Source organism: Gymnoscopelus braueri (assembly GCF_963280865.1).
Source record: "Gymnoscopelus braueri genome assembly, chromosome: 6".
In the NCBI taxonomy this organism is placed as follows: Eukaryota; Metazoa; Chordata; class Actinopteri; order Myctophiformes; family Myctophidae; genus Gymnoscopelus; species Gymnoscopelus braueri.
The window spans coordinates 28,341,762-28,362,387 of record NC_137607.1 but is presented as its reverse complement, the minus strand read 5'-3'; the positions used below and the strand labels follow the sequence as shown (position 1 = coordinate 28,362,387).

Here is a 20,626-nt window from a genome sequence, read left to right as displayed (position 1 = left end):
AGCATTATAACAGCTCACTCTGTGCTTCTCTGATGTCTCATGTATGATGGTCTACTCTCTGTGGTGACTTGACGCGGTATGTTGAGTCAGAACATGGTAGGCTGAGGCTCAGAAAGCATTATAACAGCTCACTCTGTGCTTCTCTAATGTCTCATGTCCTCTTACTCATCTCTTTCTACTTTCTACCTTCCTCCCTATCTTCCCTTCATCTCTCTCATCATGTCTCTCTCTCATGAAGAAGACAATAATTTATGCTCTGTTGCATAACAACATTGCACGTTGAAAATTGCGGATCTACAAGCCCCACAACATGTTGTAGATCCTCTATTTTCAGTGAGTGAGGCCGTCGGCCGTTGAAGCATAGTAAATTAGGCTCCAGGGTCCTCAAATTCCACTGTTTGTTTGCCTTATTAGCCGACTGATCAACTGGCTAATTCGTGCCCTTGGACATGCATCAATTGGTGCGCTGGCAGCCTCGATGTGGCGGACCACAATCAGAGTGAGCAGCCGAGCAAAAAAAAAGGGAACTTCATCCAATCACATCTCCAGAGGCGTTGACATATGGAATGAAGTGACATTACAGCAAAAATACAACCATTACGTTGAGCGTTAGCTAGCTAACGTTAGCTAGCTCTGACGCTAACACTTAGAAGGCCAGACAATATGTCAGGACAACTGTAACTACTGTAGCTGCATTGAAGATGACAAAATGTACCGAAGGAGGGTTCAGTGTAAGATATAGGAGGTTATGGATTAATTCTTTATTTTATTCTTTTTTTTTATTGTACCGTAACTGATTAAACTTTTAATCGTTTTGAGTGAATAAACGAGTATTCGTGCTCAGCTTACCTTCCCTGGATAAATAAAGGTTAAAAAGAAAAGTCCAGAGTCAGTCCACCTGCTATGAACTTAATTAGCTCTATCATTAATCACTTTCAACCTACAGTACCATCCCTAATTTTCAAAAAATTATAATCTTACAATAAATGCAGGGAATCTCTGTACGTACGTACTTCTGTATCCACATATCTCGAGAACCGTTCGACCGACCGACAAATTCGGCACTCACGTCGCAGACGACCAGAGGGAGTACAGTGCCCGGCGTCGAGTCGTCGGATAAGTGGTTGTCCAGAACCACCGGAAAAGGCTCTGGCCGTGGCCCAAATGAGCCAATTGATTGCCATGACAGCCCAAGCCTAAATTTGATTTGGCAAATTCCCCACACCTGCCATTTGATTACTTAGTCTACTTTCCACAGTCAGTTTGCACTTCAGACATTATCTAGCCTGGTTCCAGACGAATCTGCCATTGCCAAAAAAAATTGCCCTTGGCAGATTAGGTCTGGCCCCTCTCAATAGTGATTGTATTTCTCTCCCTCCGAAGTTGTGAGGGGCCAATCAGAGCCCAGTATACAGATATGGGGCGGGTTTATCACCAGAGGCATTCTTTTAATTTGCCCCTCGGAAATGCAAGTTCCACACAGAGATTCCAGACTAATATCTACGCAGTGATATTAGTCTGGCCATGCCAGGCTAGACATTATCCACACATTCTCTACAGACGTTTACCACTGCACAAGGACTTTCCAGAACCTCCGATCCCCCCGATATGCCCATAATATGGGTATGACCATATGGCAATATACTGTGATCTCCATACATGGGCATAAAAGGGACAAGGACAGACAGATATGGAAATCTCCATATATGGGCTCAAAAGGGACACAGACAGACTGACAGACGGTTAAAACGGTTACTCTGACAACAGGTATAACGGGTATTGCATAACAGGGTGGGGCATGAATTCCCTATTTGCATCGTTCCCAACTGGCATAGTTTCCGAGTAGGCCGGTGCCCAACGGGCCCCTGTCTAGTAAATATAAGAATTTAAATAGTCGATCCGGTGCGACATGTTGTGAGCTAGTTGACGATCGGCCATTTTCGGAAAAAGATTAAATACAAATTTTAAATGTTAAGTTTACCTCAAGATCATGCCGAGATCACTGATCTTTATAACAGTGTAAAAACAGTGTAAAAAGCTGCTATTTATTTTTGATATGTGCAATTATTCCAATATCATTTACATTTTTGTTCCTTTTGTTCCTTTTATCCTAATAAACGTTAAAAAAAAGAAAAGAAAATAGAGCTTAAGTTTTTAATTAGTCATATGGTTCCTCTGAGACAATAGAGTGAGAGTCTGATACATTCTGACAACACACTGCAGGCCATGTTCCCATGTCTAATGACTGCTGTTATACTGTTACTGGAAACCATGACAGAAATTATGTAGGCCAGGCACGCACCCAGACATGCACTGGCAAATACATAGACTTATGGACACGCGCACACGCACACACACACACACACACACACACACACACACACACACACACACACACACACACACACACTGTACAAGTACTGACCGGATGGCTAGCAGCTCTGTCTTGTCATCTGGAACTTCTGAATGATCTCCTGTTGGAAAGACAACAAAGGGCACTTACATCACCAACTTGCCATATGTATGTAACACGTGTGTGTGTGTGTGTGTGTGTGTGTGTGTGTGTGCGTGTGCGTGTGCGTGTGCGTGTGTGTGTGCGCGCGTGTGTGTGCGCATGCATTCGACCGTGCATGTGACTGTGCATGCATGCATGTTTTTTGTGTGCTGAAGATGAGGCATCAGTTCAAACTGAGGTGAACTCATAATTATAGAACGTTTTAGTTAGCTATAATAACTTTGTTGTTCATGCACCACCAATTGAGCATGCACCTCTGTGCAGTGTGTGGGGACTTGAGTCTCCGTCTGTGTGCACTGTGTACTATTGATCGCATGTGAAGATGCTACAGTATGATCCTCTTTACTTACGTCCACTGATCTTGGCGCTGACTCGCTGTGCCAGGGCGCTGCTCTGTGCCAGCTGGTCTCTGAAGCTCTGGCCCATGTAGTAGTCGATGTCATTGGCTCTCAGCAGCTCCTCGAAGGCCTTGGTGGTGTCTCCCAGATGCTGGGTCAGGATGTGGCACACCCCCCGACCCTCACGCATCCGCTGCCGCAGGTGGGAAAGCTCCTTGGCTTGAGCCTGGATCAGTGTGTCGAATTTACTACAAGAACAGTGACAGAGAGAGGGAGGAGAGAGAGACGAGTCACATATACATCTTGACAGGACAAAAAAACACAAATGTTAATTACATTGTCTTACATTATTGTGCCCATTAGTATTAACATTGAGGAATTACTGTGAAATGATGTGAATACTGTGTCAGTCTACATGAGAGGGCCATTCAAGCATGACCAACATTGATTTTTTTCAACATTGAGCACCAGAGTAACAATTTGCGAATTCACTGGATCGAGTTTATGTTACTCAGATTACAGTAGATGGCTACAGATAACACATGGTGAATGGAACAGCCTGCCCTCTCCATGAACTCACTGTACCATCAAAGCCCTAATCCCATTTAATGAGCCAGTGTAAAGACCGTTAGCCTATTCTCTTTAGTATGGCGGTTGTGTTGTGACACGTTGTGAGCTTATAGATATCCTTATAGATATCTCCTTAGTGCACCATCATGTTTCAGTCAAATGGTCCCTTATGGGTCCATGTGTTTCCTGAGGTGGCCAGTCTGACAGTCTGAACGGTAACCGAATAAATCTGTTGAACTGAATGGAATGGAATGGAAAGGAATGGAACTCTGTTAAATCAACTAAAACCTCAGCAGACCCTCAGTGTCTCCTCACCTGGACCAGGTGGAAGCCTTGCTGTCCTCGCCAGCGGGCATCTTGCCACCTTTCCTCAGCTGGTCCTCCAAGGCGCCCACGCGGGTCACCAGCTCTTGGAGGTCCTTGTCTGGGTGGGGATGACGCGGCGAGGCCATGGGGCCTCCATCGGACGACTGCCACCCCTCGTCGTCCTCTGCCCCACTCTGGGAGGGAGAGGCCTGGAAGGACCAGTTGACTTTCCGGGGGGTGGAGGGTCCACCATCGCTGGCGGTGGAGAATGAGCGCAGGCGGCCCTGCAGCCCGCGGATCACCGCCTGAGAGCGGGACAGCTGGGAGCGCAGCTCCTCCACGAGGCGCTGGAGAGAGGAGACCTCGTCCCCACGGGTGCCAGGCTGTGGTGTGGTGGTCTTGCTGTAGGTGCTGCTGGCGTTGGTGGGCCACCACTCAGAACCACCCTCTAGAGAGGTGCACATCTCCAAATCATCAAACTCTGTCAGTGAACACATACGGTACACTTAGTACACATCTTCACATGCAAGCTGATGGGATTTCCCACTGTATGACTCCCCACGCTAAGAGGAAGTGCTCGCTCATTCACATATGTTAATTATAGTGATTGTTTTCAGTTCTACACACACACCACCGTGTCCATCATTAAACTCAGAGTGGAACGAACAGTGGGTCCATTAAATAAGTATAAGTATAATAAGAGACATTTTGAGGACTTGGTTAAGGGACAGTTTATGTAATCCTTATGTAAGAAAGAAAAACGTTTTGGAGGTCTGCCAACCCTTTCCTTTACTGCCCTCCAGTGTTTCTTCAACACCACTTCAGCCATAATACTGTAGCTCACCTGGACTGCTGGTGTCTTCTCTCTCAGCCTCGTTCTCACTGCGGCCACAGGTCTCATAGCCCAGGTCCTGTAGGCCCACCTGGACCTGCTTACTGTCCTGCTGCACCGATGTCTCCGCTGCAAGGAAGAGAGAGACAGAGAGAGAGGGAGAGAGGGACCTCATCATCATAATTTATTTAGTTTATTACTGTCTGTAATATTATCGGCTATGTAGACCAAGTCACATTTTACACATATTGCAAATTGTTCTACAGTGAGTGTACAGTACTGTATATACTGCACATGTACAACACAGGATCAGTTAAGTTTGTGTTTACACTGCAGTCCAGTTAGATTCCAAGGCACAATCTCGACCATAAGACAACATCACATGTCCACTCACTGAGCAGGCCCCTGTAGTCTTTGATCTGCTCGGCCTGGGCCTGGACCGTGGCTTCAGACACCATCAGTCTCTCCTGCAGCTCCTTGCTCTCCTGCTGCAGACGCACTGCCTTCTCGCTCATCACCGTGGCAACGGCACTCTGTCGCCTGCTGGCAGATAGTTGGTTCTCCTCCATATCGTCGTCCTGATGCACGCACAGACACACACACACACACACACACACACACACACACACACACACACACACACACACACACACACACACGCACACACACACACACACACGCACGCACACGCACACACACGCACACACACACACACACACACACACACACACACACACACACACACACACACACAGAGACGGAGAAAGAGGGGACCATTTTAGTCCAGATTACCTCCTATTCACCTGTTTCCTAGGCTGTGTGTTTTCCACTTCCTGTCGATTTCATTGGATATCATTGGTCATCTGACCAGTTTCATTCGATTTCATTGGATCAAATCGAGAGGAAGTGGAAAACACACAGCCTAGGAAACAGGTGAATATACAGACCAGAGGGAGTACCAAGTAAATCATATCAGTCATGTAAGACATTCATTTACATTCCTTTCTCTTTTTTTGGTTCTTGAGTGACATTTTTATTTTACTGTCTCGGTTGCATGAGACAATAAACCTCATTTTGATTGAGAATTTGTTTGTTAGAGATTATTTGTGCCTTTCAGAAGGCTTTGGGGGAAAATTATGAGGTCATTTGGATGGAATTCGGAGGTTCTTGGATACTTAATTAATAATTTAGGAAGAATTCCAGTGGTGTTATATACTGTATACAAGTCAGAAAAACAAATGAAGGCAAAAACATATCTTAAAGCAATTATTCATTACCAACCCAAACAAAACCAAAAACATTATTCATTACCAAAGAGGCCAATTTTCACAATATAAATGATATAAAAGTGGTTCCTTCACAAGCGATCGTAAATCAGAATATTTAATTGTATTCCCCATACTATATGAAAACATAAAAAAGGACATTTCAGTCTATTTTCTACCTTGTTTAGTCAAACATATATGTTTTATTATGTTTCATCTTAGTGGTGGCCACCATCTTTAAATGGTCAATTTTGAGGACAGAGGGGCCATTTTTTAGCTTTACAGCAGGATTCAGCACACCTTAATACCCCTAAAAACATATATACATAAATTAACACGATTTGCCTTCGGGGTTAAGATTTTTGGAAAACTGACCTAGTCTATAAGTGTCTTGCTCAGTTTCACCCTTTGACACATTGCTGAGGCCTGGAATCGAACTTGGGACCTTTGCCTTCCCAGGCTGCCATGGTTACCCGACGTGTCCAATCACAGTACGTTGAGGCTGGTCTGGAGTCACGTGGAACTCCATTTTTGGGAAAATGACGTCATATTTGATGAGTGGCGATTTGAGGAGCTGTATTTAAAGGCTGATTCCACACAGTGTGAGGACATTAGTGAAAGAGAAGCAGTCTTATATCCTCCTATTGAAACCATTAGAGCATCGAGTGGAAGTCAAAACTGACCATTCCTGGATCTTAACTGTTTGGGTTCTTAGACGTCACTGTTTGGGTTCTTAGACGTCACTGTTTGGGTTCTTAGACACTGGGACAGTTCTAGACAGCTGGAGAAGACACTCAGTCAAGAGATGAAGAAGAAGCTGTGTGATGCTGAGATGAGGAGGATCCAGCAATATGAGGTGGATGTAACTCTGGACCCTGATACAGCAAATCCCTACCTCATCCTGTCTGAGGATGGAAAACAAGTGAGTTGTGGAAATGTAAAGAAGAATCTCCCTGACAACACAGAGAGATTCTCTCTATATGTCAGTGTCTTAGGAAAACAAAGTTTCTCCTCAGGAAGGTTTTACTATGAGGTTCAGGGTACAGGGAAGACTGAGTGGTGGTTAGGAGTGGCCAGAGAGTCCATCAACAGGAAAGAATGGATCTATCGGTGTCCCAACGATGGTTACTGTATAGGGTTGTGTAATGGAAATGAGTACTGGGCTGCTGCTGACCATTATTCTGTCCTCCTCCCTGTAAGAGAGGAGGTCCAGAAAGTGGGAGTGTTTGTGGATTATGAGGAGGGTCTGGTCTCCTTTTATGATGTGGAGACCAGAGGTCATCTCTACTCTTTAACTGGCTGCACCTTCACTGAGAAACTCTTTCCATTCTTCAGTCCAGGTTCTAATGATCATAGAAGCTCTGCTCCTCTGATCATCTCTCCTGTCAGTCACACTGATTGACAGGATTAATCCTTACATTTTACAATGAGGGTTGCATTTACAATAGAATGTGTAAATTACACAGCATATAATTGTAACTCTGAACAAACCTGCTTATCTGCATTAGTTAGGGCTTCAGTGCCTTGCTCAAGGACGCTTCATCCAGTTCAAAACACTGGTGATGACCTACAAGGCAGTCAAGGTCACCTCACCTCCTGACCTTCAGGACATGATCCACCCCTACACCCCTTCATAAACACTTTGCTTCAGATATCAGTTTTTTGGGCGGTGAAACCGCCCCTATAAGTGAGGTTTGGATATTTGTACAACAAATCCTGCGCTGTGATTGGCCAAAAATGTACCCCGCCTAACCCTGCACCGTGATTGGCCAATCACAGTCTATTCAGGACTGTGATTGGCCAGTGTCACATGACACATGTGCATAGCCCTATATAAGAAACCATAACTTAAAAAAAAACCATACATTTTTTTTTTTTAAGTTATGGTTTCTTCCATCATAAATAGTGTTTCAATAAATGTATTTATTGTTTGTACATGATTGGTTGACTCCATTCAGTATTGTGATTAGCTAGCAAGACACCGCCCACTTCACACAGGGTGTGATTTTTTTTTATTATACCAAATTAGGTAGAAATGGTGTCGTGAGTCATGTGACAATGAGCATCAAACAGGGTTCTGATACTCCATTGACTGTGATTGGATTCATACATGTGTGGGCGGGCTGGGACCTATTTCTTATCCATCACGAACACAACATCCAATCAACCCCATGTGTCTCAAATAATATGATTTTTGGCAAAATCTCTGAAAGTTTAGAATATTGTGCGGTCCCGTTTTCATTTTGCACAAGATGGGTGATTGTTGCCAAGACCTGCACTACAATACTTCACCTTTGAATGTATCAGTTTATTTTTCTTAATTAAGAATATTGTCTGCTCTCTCCTTTGCCTCTTTTTAATGTGTCTTCCCAGGAGGTCTCTCGAATGAATCTGCTATGGCCGCCCAATGTTGCCATGGTTACCTGGCGTGTCCAATCACAGTACGTTGAGGCCGGTCTGGAGTCACATGGAACTCCATTTTTGGGAAAATTATGTCATATTTGATGAGTGGAGATTTGAGGAGCTGTATTTAAAGGCTGATTCCACACAGTGTGAGGACATTAGTGAAAGAGAAGTAGACTTTACATACTCCTATTGAAACCATTAGAGCACCGAGTGGAAGTCAAAGCTGACCATTCCTCGATCGTAACTTTGAGACGTCACTGTTTGGGTTCTTAGACGTCACTGGGACAGTTCTAGACAGCTAGTGAAGACACTCAGTCAAGAGATGGAGAACAAGCTGTGTGATGCTGAGTTGAGGAGGATGCAATATGAGGTGGATGTAACTCTGGACCCTGATACAGCAAATCCCTACCTCATCCTGTCTGAGAATGGAAAACAAGTGAGTTGTGGAACCGTAAGGAAGAATCCCCCTGACAACACAGAGAGATTCTCTCTGTATGTCAATGTCTTAGGAAAACAAAGCTTCTCCTCAGGAAGGTTTTACTATGAGGTTCAGGTTACAGGGAAGACTGAGTGGCGTTTAGGAGTGGCCAGAGAGTCCATCAACAGGAAAGGTGTAAACACACTGAGGGATTTTATTTCCTATTTACATCCAAGAGGGAGACACGAAGGAGGGACATGGAACATTACAATCTGGAGGCAATATTCAGTGAATCAATAGCCAAAACTTGTAAAACAAGTCATCTTTGCATTATCCATTAACATTTTCAACTAAAAACTCAAAAGAGTACACTGGATTCTGCCTCCTTTTTGGTCACGAAAACAACTTGTTTAGTTTCCTGAGAAAGAAGTTAAAGGATGTTTGCGAACATATTTCATAGTGAAACAGGGGCTGGGCGTGTATCTGCAAGGCAGCACTGAATGAAGTTCCTGTTACTGCATTGCCTTTTTCTTGTCTCAAGTGTTTTCAGAAATATTTATGGTACTGTTTAGCTTCTGAAAATATATATTTTCCAACTCGGTACACTATGTTAGTATTTTTTTTCCCTTCACCTGCCAATGTTCTTGATTCTTGATTTGATATAAAAATACACAAAAGCAAAATAATCTATTGTTATCTATGCCACTATTATGACAACATATATGCTCTAAACTAAGTGTGAAAAACACACTCTCGTTACCTGTGTTGAGTGGGAGAGCAGGGCCCCCAGGTCCAGAGAGACCGGCCTGTTTCCTCTCCTCTTTCCCAGGCTATCTCTCAACTGAGGCTTGGGCAGACGTAGCTCACAAGCATCCCAGGCATCCCACTGCTCAGAGCCTTCCTCCTCCTCGTCCTCGTCCTCCTCGATAGTTACGTCCAACTCTTCGTCAGCCCCGTCTTCGTCTTCGAACAAGTTCTGTTCTTCACACTGTTCCGTGGCGTCAGGATGCACTCTTGCAGTCGGTTGGTGCCGTAGGCCATCGTTCTCCGCACGCAGACTGAAGAGTGCTTTCCTGTGGCACAGAGAGAAAGAGGGTGGAGAGAAAGAGAATCAGGCACAAAAACAAGTTAGGACAATGTTAGGACAATAGGAGAACGGCGTAAGATGAGCCATTGGGTAAGATGAACCACCCCCTTTAGCTAGAAAACTAGAAAAGTGTTGTCATGTGACCTTAAATCTACACCTGGCAAGTGGTAAACATTCTTTTACACAAAAAAAATATTTTTTACCGGTCAAAGTAAGATTTCCACACGTCAGGTAGAATGATGAAAGCAAATTTATATCAAAGCAAATTTACCCAGATCTAAATGTCATACATGTTGGTTATTTGCCAGGGTTAGGGTTAGTAATAAAAATATACAAAGTATACAACAGTATACACCCTCAACAAAGCTTGCCTTATACAGGACACTTCAGAGCTAGTTAGACTATGGAACGAGCAGAGCGACCATCGTATGTCTCATTATAAATCTTTATGGCTACCGACACAAAAGACAGTCAGACTATTGTATTTCCCCTTGGGGTAGATAGATGAATCTATAAGTTTCCCTCCTGCTCAATTGCCCCACAATCTCCATGTGAAGGGTAAATATTCTAGGGAGATTTTGTGTTCTCGTATCGTAAATCGCAGAGCAGAGCGTGGAGGATCACTTGGTTTGAGAAGACATGGCTTACACTGTCCGAGCTGTATAGAATAATGTCATGGTCATGTTTTGCCTTTTATGGAACTCTAAGGACTGGTCACCGTTGGCTTAGTTGTGTGGACAGAAAACCTTTATCCAGGTTTCAACTGGCATTAGGGTGAGTACTGAGTAGATGATGTCAGAATTCTAATTTGTGGGTTAACTATTCCTTTAACCCATTAAGACCTGGAACTGTGTCATTTTTTAATTTGAGCTAAAAAGCATTATTTTACACTTTAGGCTATTCAAAAATAGCAGATCTACAAGCTCATAGCGCGGCACCGAGTGCCGCGCTACGAGCTTGTAGATCTGCTATTTTTGAAAAATCATGAAAATGTGTGCAAATCTTTGAACATAATATATTTTTAAAGCGAACATTTTTATCTCAAATCTTTGCTTCTGGGGGTCCCTGGAACAATATATTTTGATGGGGGTCTGCGGCTAAATACATGTAATTTTGGGGGTCCTTGACATGAAAAAGATTGAGCACCACTGATACAGAAACATACGTTTTTCAGAAAACTGTTGAGATTTAGGAGACATGTAGAATCGGCTTCAGGTCTCAATGGGTTAAATATACATTAGGTAAAGAGAGCAGGCCATCTCACCTCATCTGTGAAAGGGAGGAGAAGCCGGCCTTCTCCAGCTGAGCCTTGAGCTCTCCCAGCTGTCTCTCCACAGCCTTCTTCTGCTCCACCAGCTGTCTGACGTCCACCAGCCCCGGACCCTCAAAGCCCTCCTGGGATAGACTGTCCTTTCCTCGTGTTACCGAGCTCTGCTCACACAGACAGGAAGGTGGAGAGGTATTTCAGATGTTCAGAACCCAAACTAGTCACACTCTAAAAAAGATTTCTCCATGCAGTGAAATGCAAATTTGAATGCCAGGTTCCTCCGCTCATGCAGTCTTAGAATGTGGTTAATATCCTCACATTACATGCAAACAGTGATCCAAGGTCATTAACATTACTCATGATAACATTATGTATGCTGGCCGAGTGCCTGTCTGTCTGTGCTGCAATCAACTGTAGCCTAGAGACCACATCAGTAAGCACAACCCTGTTGTGGGGGTACACAGCAGTGCTGTGAGTCTCAGCTTTATGAATACTGACCCAGATGTCCATGCAACATGCTCTGAATACTAAAAAGGTGGCTGTGATATGGTACCTTCATGACGGCCAGTGACTGGGCAGTCAGTTTGGACTCCTCTTCATCGATGCTGTCAGCATACTCATCATCGTCATCTTCATCATCATCATCTTCATCTTCATCTTCTGAGCATTGGTCTGGAGAAATAATATATTGATATCATGAGAAGAATAGACATGTATGCATGCACACAACAAACACGATCAATGACCAGTTCCACTGAAATCTTTACCGTTTGTGTTATTCGGGCAGATTTATTTATCATTGTTACTTTTGTGAGTAATTATTTTTGTACTGTGTGCGACAACACACACCGTGTATGGCATATCCTCAATAGAGGCTTATGTCTCTGTAGCAAGAGAGAAGTATTTTAGCTCTTGCATATAAATACTATTCCTCCTGTCTGTAACATAGCTTGATATTGCTCTGATCATCTATGTATAATTAGGACCTGATTAGTCTTTCAAGACATACGTGTTAGCCCCCACAATTTTGAAATGCGTCTGCCTAAGATTGTGGAAGAGTAGTCTGGCTTAAGAGACTATGATCTGATCAGCCCTGATCAGTTCCACCATCTGCCACAATTCCAGTACACACAATCTGTCATGTGAACCTTTACGGGGAAATGACCTTCTAATCACTGAATAATAAGTGTACTTTGCAGTAATGTCAGGGAATTCATGAATGTATTTGCAAAGCAAGTATAACACCAGAGTGGCATGAAACTTGTATTTCACAGTGGTCAGTAAGGATGTTTGTGCATCTGTGGTGCAGCTGGTCAACACACTATGCAGGTTGGACAAAAACAGGGATGAACACATTCTGTATATTCTTAGGAAGAAATCAGGAATGCCATTCCTAATCATATCAGTTTGGTCTTTTAGGAACACTCCAGCTCAGACAGATATTTTTAGTAGAGATCTAAACACCAGATCTGGATTGGTTCTTAATCCCATAATTAAAGGTAATGATACAGGCTTTACAGGCCTGTGGAGACCAGTAGGAGGGGATATCTCTAAACGGATCATGATGTCCTGTTAGATTAGGATTAGGGGCGATATGAACTAGCCCAGCAGGGAACCTTATATGAACTGCAACCATGAGTTCAAATCCTGACCCGTTCCTCAAGGTGGGACATCACACCTTTCTCTAACTACACTGAATTTAACTGCAGAAATATAAACCCAAACTATCCAGAAACCCAACTATTTCACATTCTCTATTGTATGTACGGGGCGAGTTCCTCTTTGAAAAGAGCTGAAGCACTTATGGGACAGACTGATACAGTATACTGTAGCAGTTTTAATGCAGGGCAGACCCAGTCTATTGAACTGTATGAATGAATAGCCAAACTAATGATCATACTTTCATCATATATGCTGTACTGTATATATACAGTACGTATATCCTTTCATATTTGACTCATGTAATGTTTGTTACATACAGATAGTATCTATCTGGTTGATTGTGTATCTTTGTGTCCTTTAGACATGCACTCACACACTTTAGTATCAACGCATGCAGGCAAGCAAGCATATAAGGTGGGTGCATTTATTCCTCCACCAATCAAATCAATCACTCAAGTACTTTGTGTGTCTAAAGGTCCTTAGACACACACAGCGGGAGAGTTTATTTTGTGCCATTACTTTGCATTAATTTAAACTGCTGCTGTGTTGTGTACATCCACACAGAAAGTGAATATAACGAGGCAACAAAACAATGTAATTATCTTTCGAAACGAGGCCGATTTTCTACCTCAAATAAAAACATTAACCTGTATAAATAAGGCATCTCCAGATTAATTGTTTGATGTCCAGTAGTTTGAACATTGTTTATTCGCTCCGAGTGTTTGAGGACCGACTGAACATACACAGTAAGAGTGTTGTGAAATTAAGTGAGGATTAATGTACCTAAGGAATATGCTGTACAAATTGACCTTAAAGGGGACATTTTTACACAGAGTTAAATTAACACTCAGGATTTTGCTTTAGCGTAGTGTTGCACCATAGAAAGGGCTGTCCTATCTCCAGATGGGAAATGAGAGAGGGGCAGTTGAACCATGTCAACTCTTGAATTGCTACACAGCAGCACACAATGCTTAAGGGTCCGGTAGGATGATTTATTGAATGGTCAACAACATGTAAAGATCAGAATTTAATTCAGACCGGAATGTGCTTAGAACTTGTGAAGAAAATCACATGTTCATGTTGTTCAAAACACAGGGAGATTGTAAACACATTTAATGTACATTTGACATTCCTCAATTTCAGTAAAAGAAGACGTATCCCTCCAGTACCTGTACTTACGGCGCTTCAGTGTGGAGCACAATTGTATAAGGCAAATGTTATAAACGCAAGATGTAAGTAATTAATGTTTGCCGTATTGCAATGGAGCTCATTATAAACCACACAGAAAGCAAGTATAAATGTTAAACATTCACCTAGGCGGTTCCTATACTATATCAGTAGTATTAAATTCTAAATGTAATTTCTACATTATAAAGCTGAACAGGAGTTTAATATTATAGCTATGTCATTGTAAAGCAAATAAACACAGTAAATGCTGCTGTACTGTACATGCAAAGGCACACACACATACATCCACTATAACTATTAAATAGCCACATTTTATGACATAATACAAACACAGTATCCGTAAGTAACAAGGGAAATTATCTTTCCATCACAACAATAAACAATTAAATTGATTGCACAAAGTCATTCTATTAAAAATTGCACCGATTTATAAATAACAAATTAAACAAGACAATTGCCGACCACTCCCACACCAGTTAGCACAGCATGGGTTAAATATTAATTAGTAACTCGCCACCACACTCCATCTTAGCTTGCGTGTGCGTGTGTGTGTGTGTGTGTGTGTGTGAGAGAGCGTGTTCTATCGTAGCAGATGCCCAGGTTAGGTTACTGACATCACAGATTTTTTTTTGTTAAAGTTGACACTTAAAAAAGTCCCACGTGTTAAATTCATTTGCAATGCGTTAGGACCACCACCATGCTCCAGACCTCCTGCTGGGGAACACATGTCATTACAGATACTGGCCCATGCTTCTCTGATGCCCACCTCCAAACTCGGGCAGCCTGTGGTTCAGACTGTCTCTGCCCAGGGCAGGGCCTCTGGCTGGGGCCAGGCCCTGCTGAAGCAGGCTCTCCCTCAGCTCCTGGATCTCCTGTGTCAGAGTCTCCACCAGAGGAAGGGCTGCCGGCTCCACCAGCTGCCTCTGGAAGCCCTGCAGGGCACACACAACATTGTCTTTCTTAAACACTGCTATGCACAAAACTACAAAAGATATTCCTGAAGCAGTTCACACACACACACACACACCTTGATGACGTCTTCTTTGACATGAAGTGTCCTGGCGAGAGCGTCCAGCCTGGCGGCCTGACTCCTGCTCTCCTCCCAGGCCTCCTTCTCCCTCCTCAGGGCCAGACACAGATCCTCCTGCATGGCCTGGAGCTCCACACTGGATCCTCCTGAGCCGGGGGGCCCTGCCAGCTGGGGACCGGAGGTGAGCTGTCTGCGAAGCTCCTGGAGCCTCCCCGTCTGCTCGCTCATCACCTCGCCCAGCCGACCCGCAGAGTCCTGACCGAGGGGGACACACAGGTTGGGATCACAGGGGGCTTTTTAGACATCTTCAGACAGGCTAGGACCCATTAACACATTCCATGCCAGAGTTTAATCTCATAATGTACTCACCAGTGCCAGCGTTTTATTGTTGTTTTTTTCATGTCGCCACAGACCTCGCTAAATAAGTTAAAAGTGCGCGTTCATTTGGTTCTAAACACACAGCGGATCTGTGAGAAACGGCCAGCGAAAATAGTTTCCAAATCCGTGCCGCCATCTTGAAGATACAGCCGATCAACGCTAAACAGTGATCAGCGAGGAGAAAAACAACAACCGAGAAAATCGAGTTTTAAACAGGATCCCAGACAGGAAGCGGATACGATCGAAAAAAACGGAACCCGAATAATTCTGTTTCCGACCGGAAACCGGAAACGGAAATGGATCAAAAAAATTCGGAAAGTGCACCTGGGGCAATTTCAATGGGAATCGGCGGTTCGCGTAGATCTACGCGACTGGCACGCTGCGGCTTTAAATAGGTTCGCGTAGATCTACGCGATTGGCATTCAATGTGTTAAGACCTGAGGCCGATTGTACAAATGCACTCTAAAATCAGTAGTTCTTACACTTTCAAGATTTTTTTTTTAAATGTTCAAAAATAGCAGATGCACAAGCTCGCAGTGTGGCACGAAGTGACACGCTGTGAGCTTGTATATCTGCTATTTTTTTTATAGCCAACGCAAAAAAATATATACTTTTTTTTTTTTTATATATTTGTTGTTGCTTTTTATGCCTTCATTGACGGGATAGTAGGCTGACAGGAAATGGGGAGAGAGCTGGGGAGCGACATGCAGCAAAGGCCATCGGGATCGGGACTCAAACCCCGCAACACACTGTCAGGCTACCTTGGAGCCTTGGTGCCCAGACCACTACGCCAGCGGTCCGGGCCGCCAACGCAAAAATCTAAAATGTCACAGGTGCTTTCCCGGTTTTAATGGGTTAAATATCACCAAGGGGAATCTTGTGTGGAAGATGAACAGTAAAATTAATGCCAACAGAGAGTCAAAGTGAACAAATAACAAAGACATTGAAGGGTGTTTCAGTGGATGGAAAATGCCAGAACTTGAGACATTAAGTCTCATAATACATTACATTTGATGTTTGTCTTTAACCACTTAAAACCTATATCCATTGTTGACTGGGGTCCTCCAGGGGTCTGAAGAAATTTCTTCACCGGAAATATCAGATCTATAAGCTCGCAATGTGACGCATTGTAAGCTTGTAGATCTGCAATTTTGACTGAATGTATACCTATTTTTGCCAAATGTTCACCTATTATGATATGCCCAGAATAGGGATGCTAGTGTTCATGTGGTTCAGTGTTGGGTCGCCACTCTGGAGTCAGAATTGAGAAATATTTACACCTTAAGTACTTCTTCCATTCAGAATCTTTGTGCACTTTATCAGGTTAACTCTGTGGTGGTTTTCATTCATGGCAAATCACTGGTATTTATTATGGTGTTACAATCATAATTCTCAGGTAAGCTATGTTAGTCTGATCGGTGTAAACACGCGTGAAGCACAGTTTACATCTTGTACCTCCCACTGCACACAGAGCCCCTTTCACTTCTAATTAATTCCATCTCGACTACCTGAATGTACTGGTCCCTGGCACCGATGGTGTTGAGCAGGTCCTGGACCTGCGCCTGGTGTTCCTGGGCCTGGCGGGTCCGGTCTGACAGCACCTCCTGGAACAGGCGGTCTTTGAGCTGGAGACGGGCCCTCAGTTCCTCCAGGACGTCACGGGGTCCTGCCTGGAGTTGGCTCAGCAGGGAGCCACGCAGATCCTGCTCAGGGGAGGAGAGGGGAGATCAAATTATATAAAAGAATAGAGTCTACACACTGGTGATGCTGGAAAAGCTCCGCTGTATTTGATTGCGTCGTCAACATTACGATCGCAATAAAATACAGCAGAGCTTTTTCAGCATCACACTAGTGTGCAGACTCTATTCTTTTATATGATACTTTTGCTTGTCTTGCACCTGGGCCACGGATGTGCATGCACTACCTTCCTCATCAGATCGGATTATAAACTTCGTCATATGACAAATAGCTAAAATAGCAGATTTTTCCTATTATTAATACATCATTTTAATTTAGTCACACTACTACTAATAATAATAGTCTCTCTCGCTCTCTAACAGTTATACTTGACAAAATATAAATTTCAACTGAAATGTGTGTCACAAAAGAAAACCAAGCTATACAAGATTGTTGGGTCCATGTGTGTACAGTACCTCTGCCTCCTTGGTGCGTGTGTGCAGGGCGGTCTGCAGCTGGCTGATGAGCACGTCTCTCTCCCTCAGACAGCGACTCTGTCTCTCCTCACTGTCCTGATGGAGGCGCTGTGCACTTCTCCATGCCTCACCCACCTGCTCCAACTCCAGACCCTTACCACGCAACAGCACCTCCAGGCTCTATACACACACACACACACACACACACACACACACACGTGATGATGTGGACCGTTGATCAGAGGAAAAGAAGTGTGTGTGTGTGTGTGTGTGTGTGTATTATAAAAGTTGGTTTGTTGACTGCTTATGGATACATGGTATATGTGTGTCCTCACAGTGATGGTCTCTTCGTTGTTGTTGAGGACACAGCGTTGTCTCTCCTGGTCTCTCTCCTTCTCCCTCAGCAGCAGCTGCAGACGACGACCCTCCTCCGCCTTCTCCTCCACACAGCGGAATTTGTCATCCACCGATCGCTGTGGACAGCATGGCGCAGAACATATATTTAAGCCAGGGCATGTGGTTATCATAAGATTTGTGAGTATTGATAAATAGTGGAGTATTGTTCAGTGTGTGTGTGTGTGTGTGTGTGTGTGTGTGTGTGTGTGTGTGTGTGTGTGTGTGTGTGTGTGTGTGTGTGTGTGTGTGTGTGTGTGTGTGTGTGTGTGTGTGTTGTGCACCTCCAGGGCCTTGTCTCTGTCTTTGATGCGTTGACGGAGTTTCTGAAGCAGAGAGTCTCTCTTCTCCTTCGGATCACGCTGCTGTTCGAGCAACTCCGAGTAGTCCTGGTAGAGAAAACATTACATTGAGTGTGTGTGTGTGTGTGTGTGTGTGTGTGTGTGTGTGTGTGTGTGTGTGTGTGTGTGTGTGTGTGTGTGTAACTACTGTAAGTATGTGCAAACATCACTTATGCATTTAAACAGTTTATTTCTGTGAGTTGCTGTCAACCCTTCCTTCCTTTTTAGCTGAAATAATGTTTACAGTATATCGCTGTGATCAATTAGCTAATTTACACATCTATACATCATTCACACTTGTGTATGTATGTTGTGCATGTTTGTGTATCATTTGTAGTGGCTGTATATATTGTAGTGTGTTTTGTGTGACAAACCTGCACCAGCTGATCTTTCGTCTGCAGTGAACTCCTCAGCTCTCGGATGGCCTTCTGTGCGTCCTCCTCCAATATCCGTCTCTCTCCCTCCTTGTCTCTGAGCTGTTCATCTCTGTCCTGCAGCACGGTGCGTGCCATCTCCAGAGCCAACTGCAGCTCCTGCAAAGGAGAAGCCGATCAAACTTAATAAACGCTCATCAAAGTCGGAGAAGATTAAATGAAGTTTCACCCCTTGAGCACTTAAAACGTGTGTAATCTTGCATATGGCAACATTTTGGAACTCATAGGCTCAAAAGATTTTTTTTCCCTGTTATTATTGTTTTTGCTGCTACAATGTGGAAGAACTGAAACACACTTGTGTACTTGTATAGGAGATGTAACAAATAAAATCCTTAACATTTAATCTAAAAAGGAAAGTAATGTTAAAAAGAAGGCACACATTAAGATTAAACACACAATTAATTGAATATGAAAGTACACTACACACTATATAATTACTGTGCACCTTTCCTCAACTACTGCATCCCACTACTGTTAACCATCAACCGAAAAGCAAAGAAAACACAATCTTCCTCCCACTAACCTGGTTGTGTCTCTCACTCTCCCTCCTGTGCTGCTGCGCCGCCTCCAGATCTTTCTCCAGGCGCTGCAGGGCGCGGGTCAGGTCCTCCTGTGTTCTGGTGGCCTGGCTCTGGGCCCGCTGACCAGCCTGCAGCTCCAGCTGGGCCTGGAAGAGAGTGGCCTGGAGACCCAGCACCTCTCCTTGCCCTCGGATGGTTTCTGCTCCAGATGCCTGGTCAGGATAGAGAGCCAGATTGGGGGGGGGGTGGTGTCAAGGAAGGACAGAGATGGAATAGAAAGGAGTACACAGAATGAGTGTGTGGACCGATGACAGTGGGGCTTGTGTACTGCTGGTCTGACAGGGCCAGACATCGAGACGATAAAGGCGACTGGGGTATTTTCTCTATCTTGTATTGTTTCCCCTCTGGCTTCCAACCACAACGTTTTAATCGGTTGCTCTTGGCTGTCAAACACTGTCACTCTAAAATCTCACTATGCATGCTAGATTTTGTTTTGATTTCAACCTCTTTTGTTTCATCGTTGAGGGCAATACTATCTAGTTCCCTGGGGAGACTAGGTCCTGCGTATACAGTAACAGTACATACGACCTGTGCAATAAGTTGTTAAAGACTCACTTGTAGGTGCTGCAGCTGGTTCCTGTTGGCCAGTTCTTTGAGAGAGAAAAGCATCTTATTCTGCTCCTCAATCACGCTGAACAACTCTGCAGCCTGAGGACACGCACACACAGAGAAACTGAGACAAGATACACACTGACTACAACCTAATGCAAGAATGACACTGGTCCCTGTCATTGCTATCAGTGAACTTCTTTCTTTACCTCTAATTTTCTCGACATGTATTCCTTCATCCCTGTACCTCTATCCCCTTTCCCCTTCCCCATCACCATCTGTGCTCTTTCACCCTCCCATACATTTTCCTACCCCCCCATACCTCCTCTTCATCACTCCATCCATCCATCCATTCCTCCCCTCTCCTCCCTCCTTACCTCCATCTCCTTGGAGTTGATGGTGTCAGAGTGGTTCTGGATGTTGCGTTCCTGTCTCTGGGCTTCCTCACTAGCTGACCTCAGCTCAAGCTCCATCTCTCCAAGACGCACCTGCAGCTTCTAACATACGCACACACACGTTTTAGCAAATTGCATTTATAGAATGTGATATGTGTGTGTGTGTGTGTGTGTGTGTTTGTGTGTATTTTTTATCACACATGACAGCTGCACATTTTCAACTCAATCAATGATTTCTCTCGTTCAGTCATCCGTGGAGTTTGGGGATGACAGAAATGTAGCATCAGATTTCAAGTGGGTTTGTATGGAGTTGAGACAGTGGAGGAAGTGATCGATACCTGGTTCCTGGATTCACTCTCTCTGATCTTGGTCTGCAAGGAGTGGACCTGATCCTGGAGCTTCTGGAGTTCACCCACACACTGACCCGCAGCACTCTCATACTGACTCAACTGACCCTGCTGTTCCTCCATCTGCTTCTACAACACACACACACACACAAAGTATCTCGTTAGTACATT

General features: G+C 44.0%; 1 protein-coding gene across 7 annotated transcripts in view; it reads right to left on the bottom strand.

The window, feature by feature from the left end:
- pde4dip (phosphodiesterase 4D interacting protein) overlaps window positions 1-20,626 on the bottom strand; it is a 95,891-nt gene that overhangs the window by 21,610 nt on the left and 53,655 nt on the right. For 6 of the 7 annotated variants that reach the window (XM_080431816.1, XM_080431815.1, XM_080431811.1 and 3 more), the window contains 19 exons: window positions 20,447-20,584; window positions 20,091-20,210; window positions 19,720-19,812; window positions 19,107-19,316; window positions 18,524-18,682; window positions 18,093-18,197; window positions 17,751-17,888; window positions 17,416-17,595; window positions 16,771-16,965; window positions 14,882-15,139; window positions 14,621-14,786; window positions 11,558-11,676; window positions 11,002-11,168; window positions 9,411-9,723; window positions 4,956-5,139; window positions 4,574-4,690; window positions 3,739-4,210; window positions 2,866-3,101; window positions 2,426-2,474 (listed from right to left, as the gene is read on the bottom strand). In XM_080431816.1, coding sequence (XP_080287942.1) covers window positions 2,426-2,474; window positions 2,866-3,101; window positions 3,739-4,210; window positions 4,574-4,690; window positions 4,956-5,139; window positions 9,411-9,723; window positions 11,002-11,168; window positions 11,558-11,676; window positions 14,621-14,786; window positions 14,882-15,139; window positions 16,771-16,965; window positions 17,416-17,595; window positions 17,751-17,888; window positions 18,093-18,197; window positions 18,524-18,682; window positions 19,107-19,316; window positions 19,720-19,812; window positions 20,091-20,210; window positions 20,447-20,584 — 3,419 coding nt within the window. The remainder of the gene's footprint in view (window positions 1-2,425; window positions 2,475-2,865; window positions 3,102-3,738; window positions 4,211-4,573; window positions 4,691-4,955; window positions 5,140-9,410; window positions 9,724-11,001; window positions 11,169-11,557; window positions 11,677-14,620; window positions 14,787-14,881; window positions 15,140-16,770; window positions 16,966-17,415; window positions 17,596-17,750; window positions 17,889-18,092; window positions 18,198-18,523; window positions 18,683-19,106; window positions 19,317-19,719; window positions 19,813-20,090; window positions 20,211-20,446; window positions 20,585-20,626) is intronic. The other variant, XM_080431812.1, reaches the window with a different exon arrangement.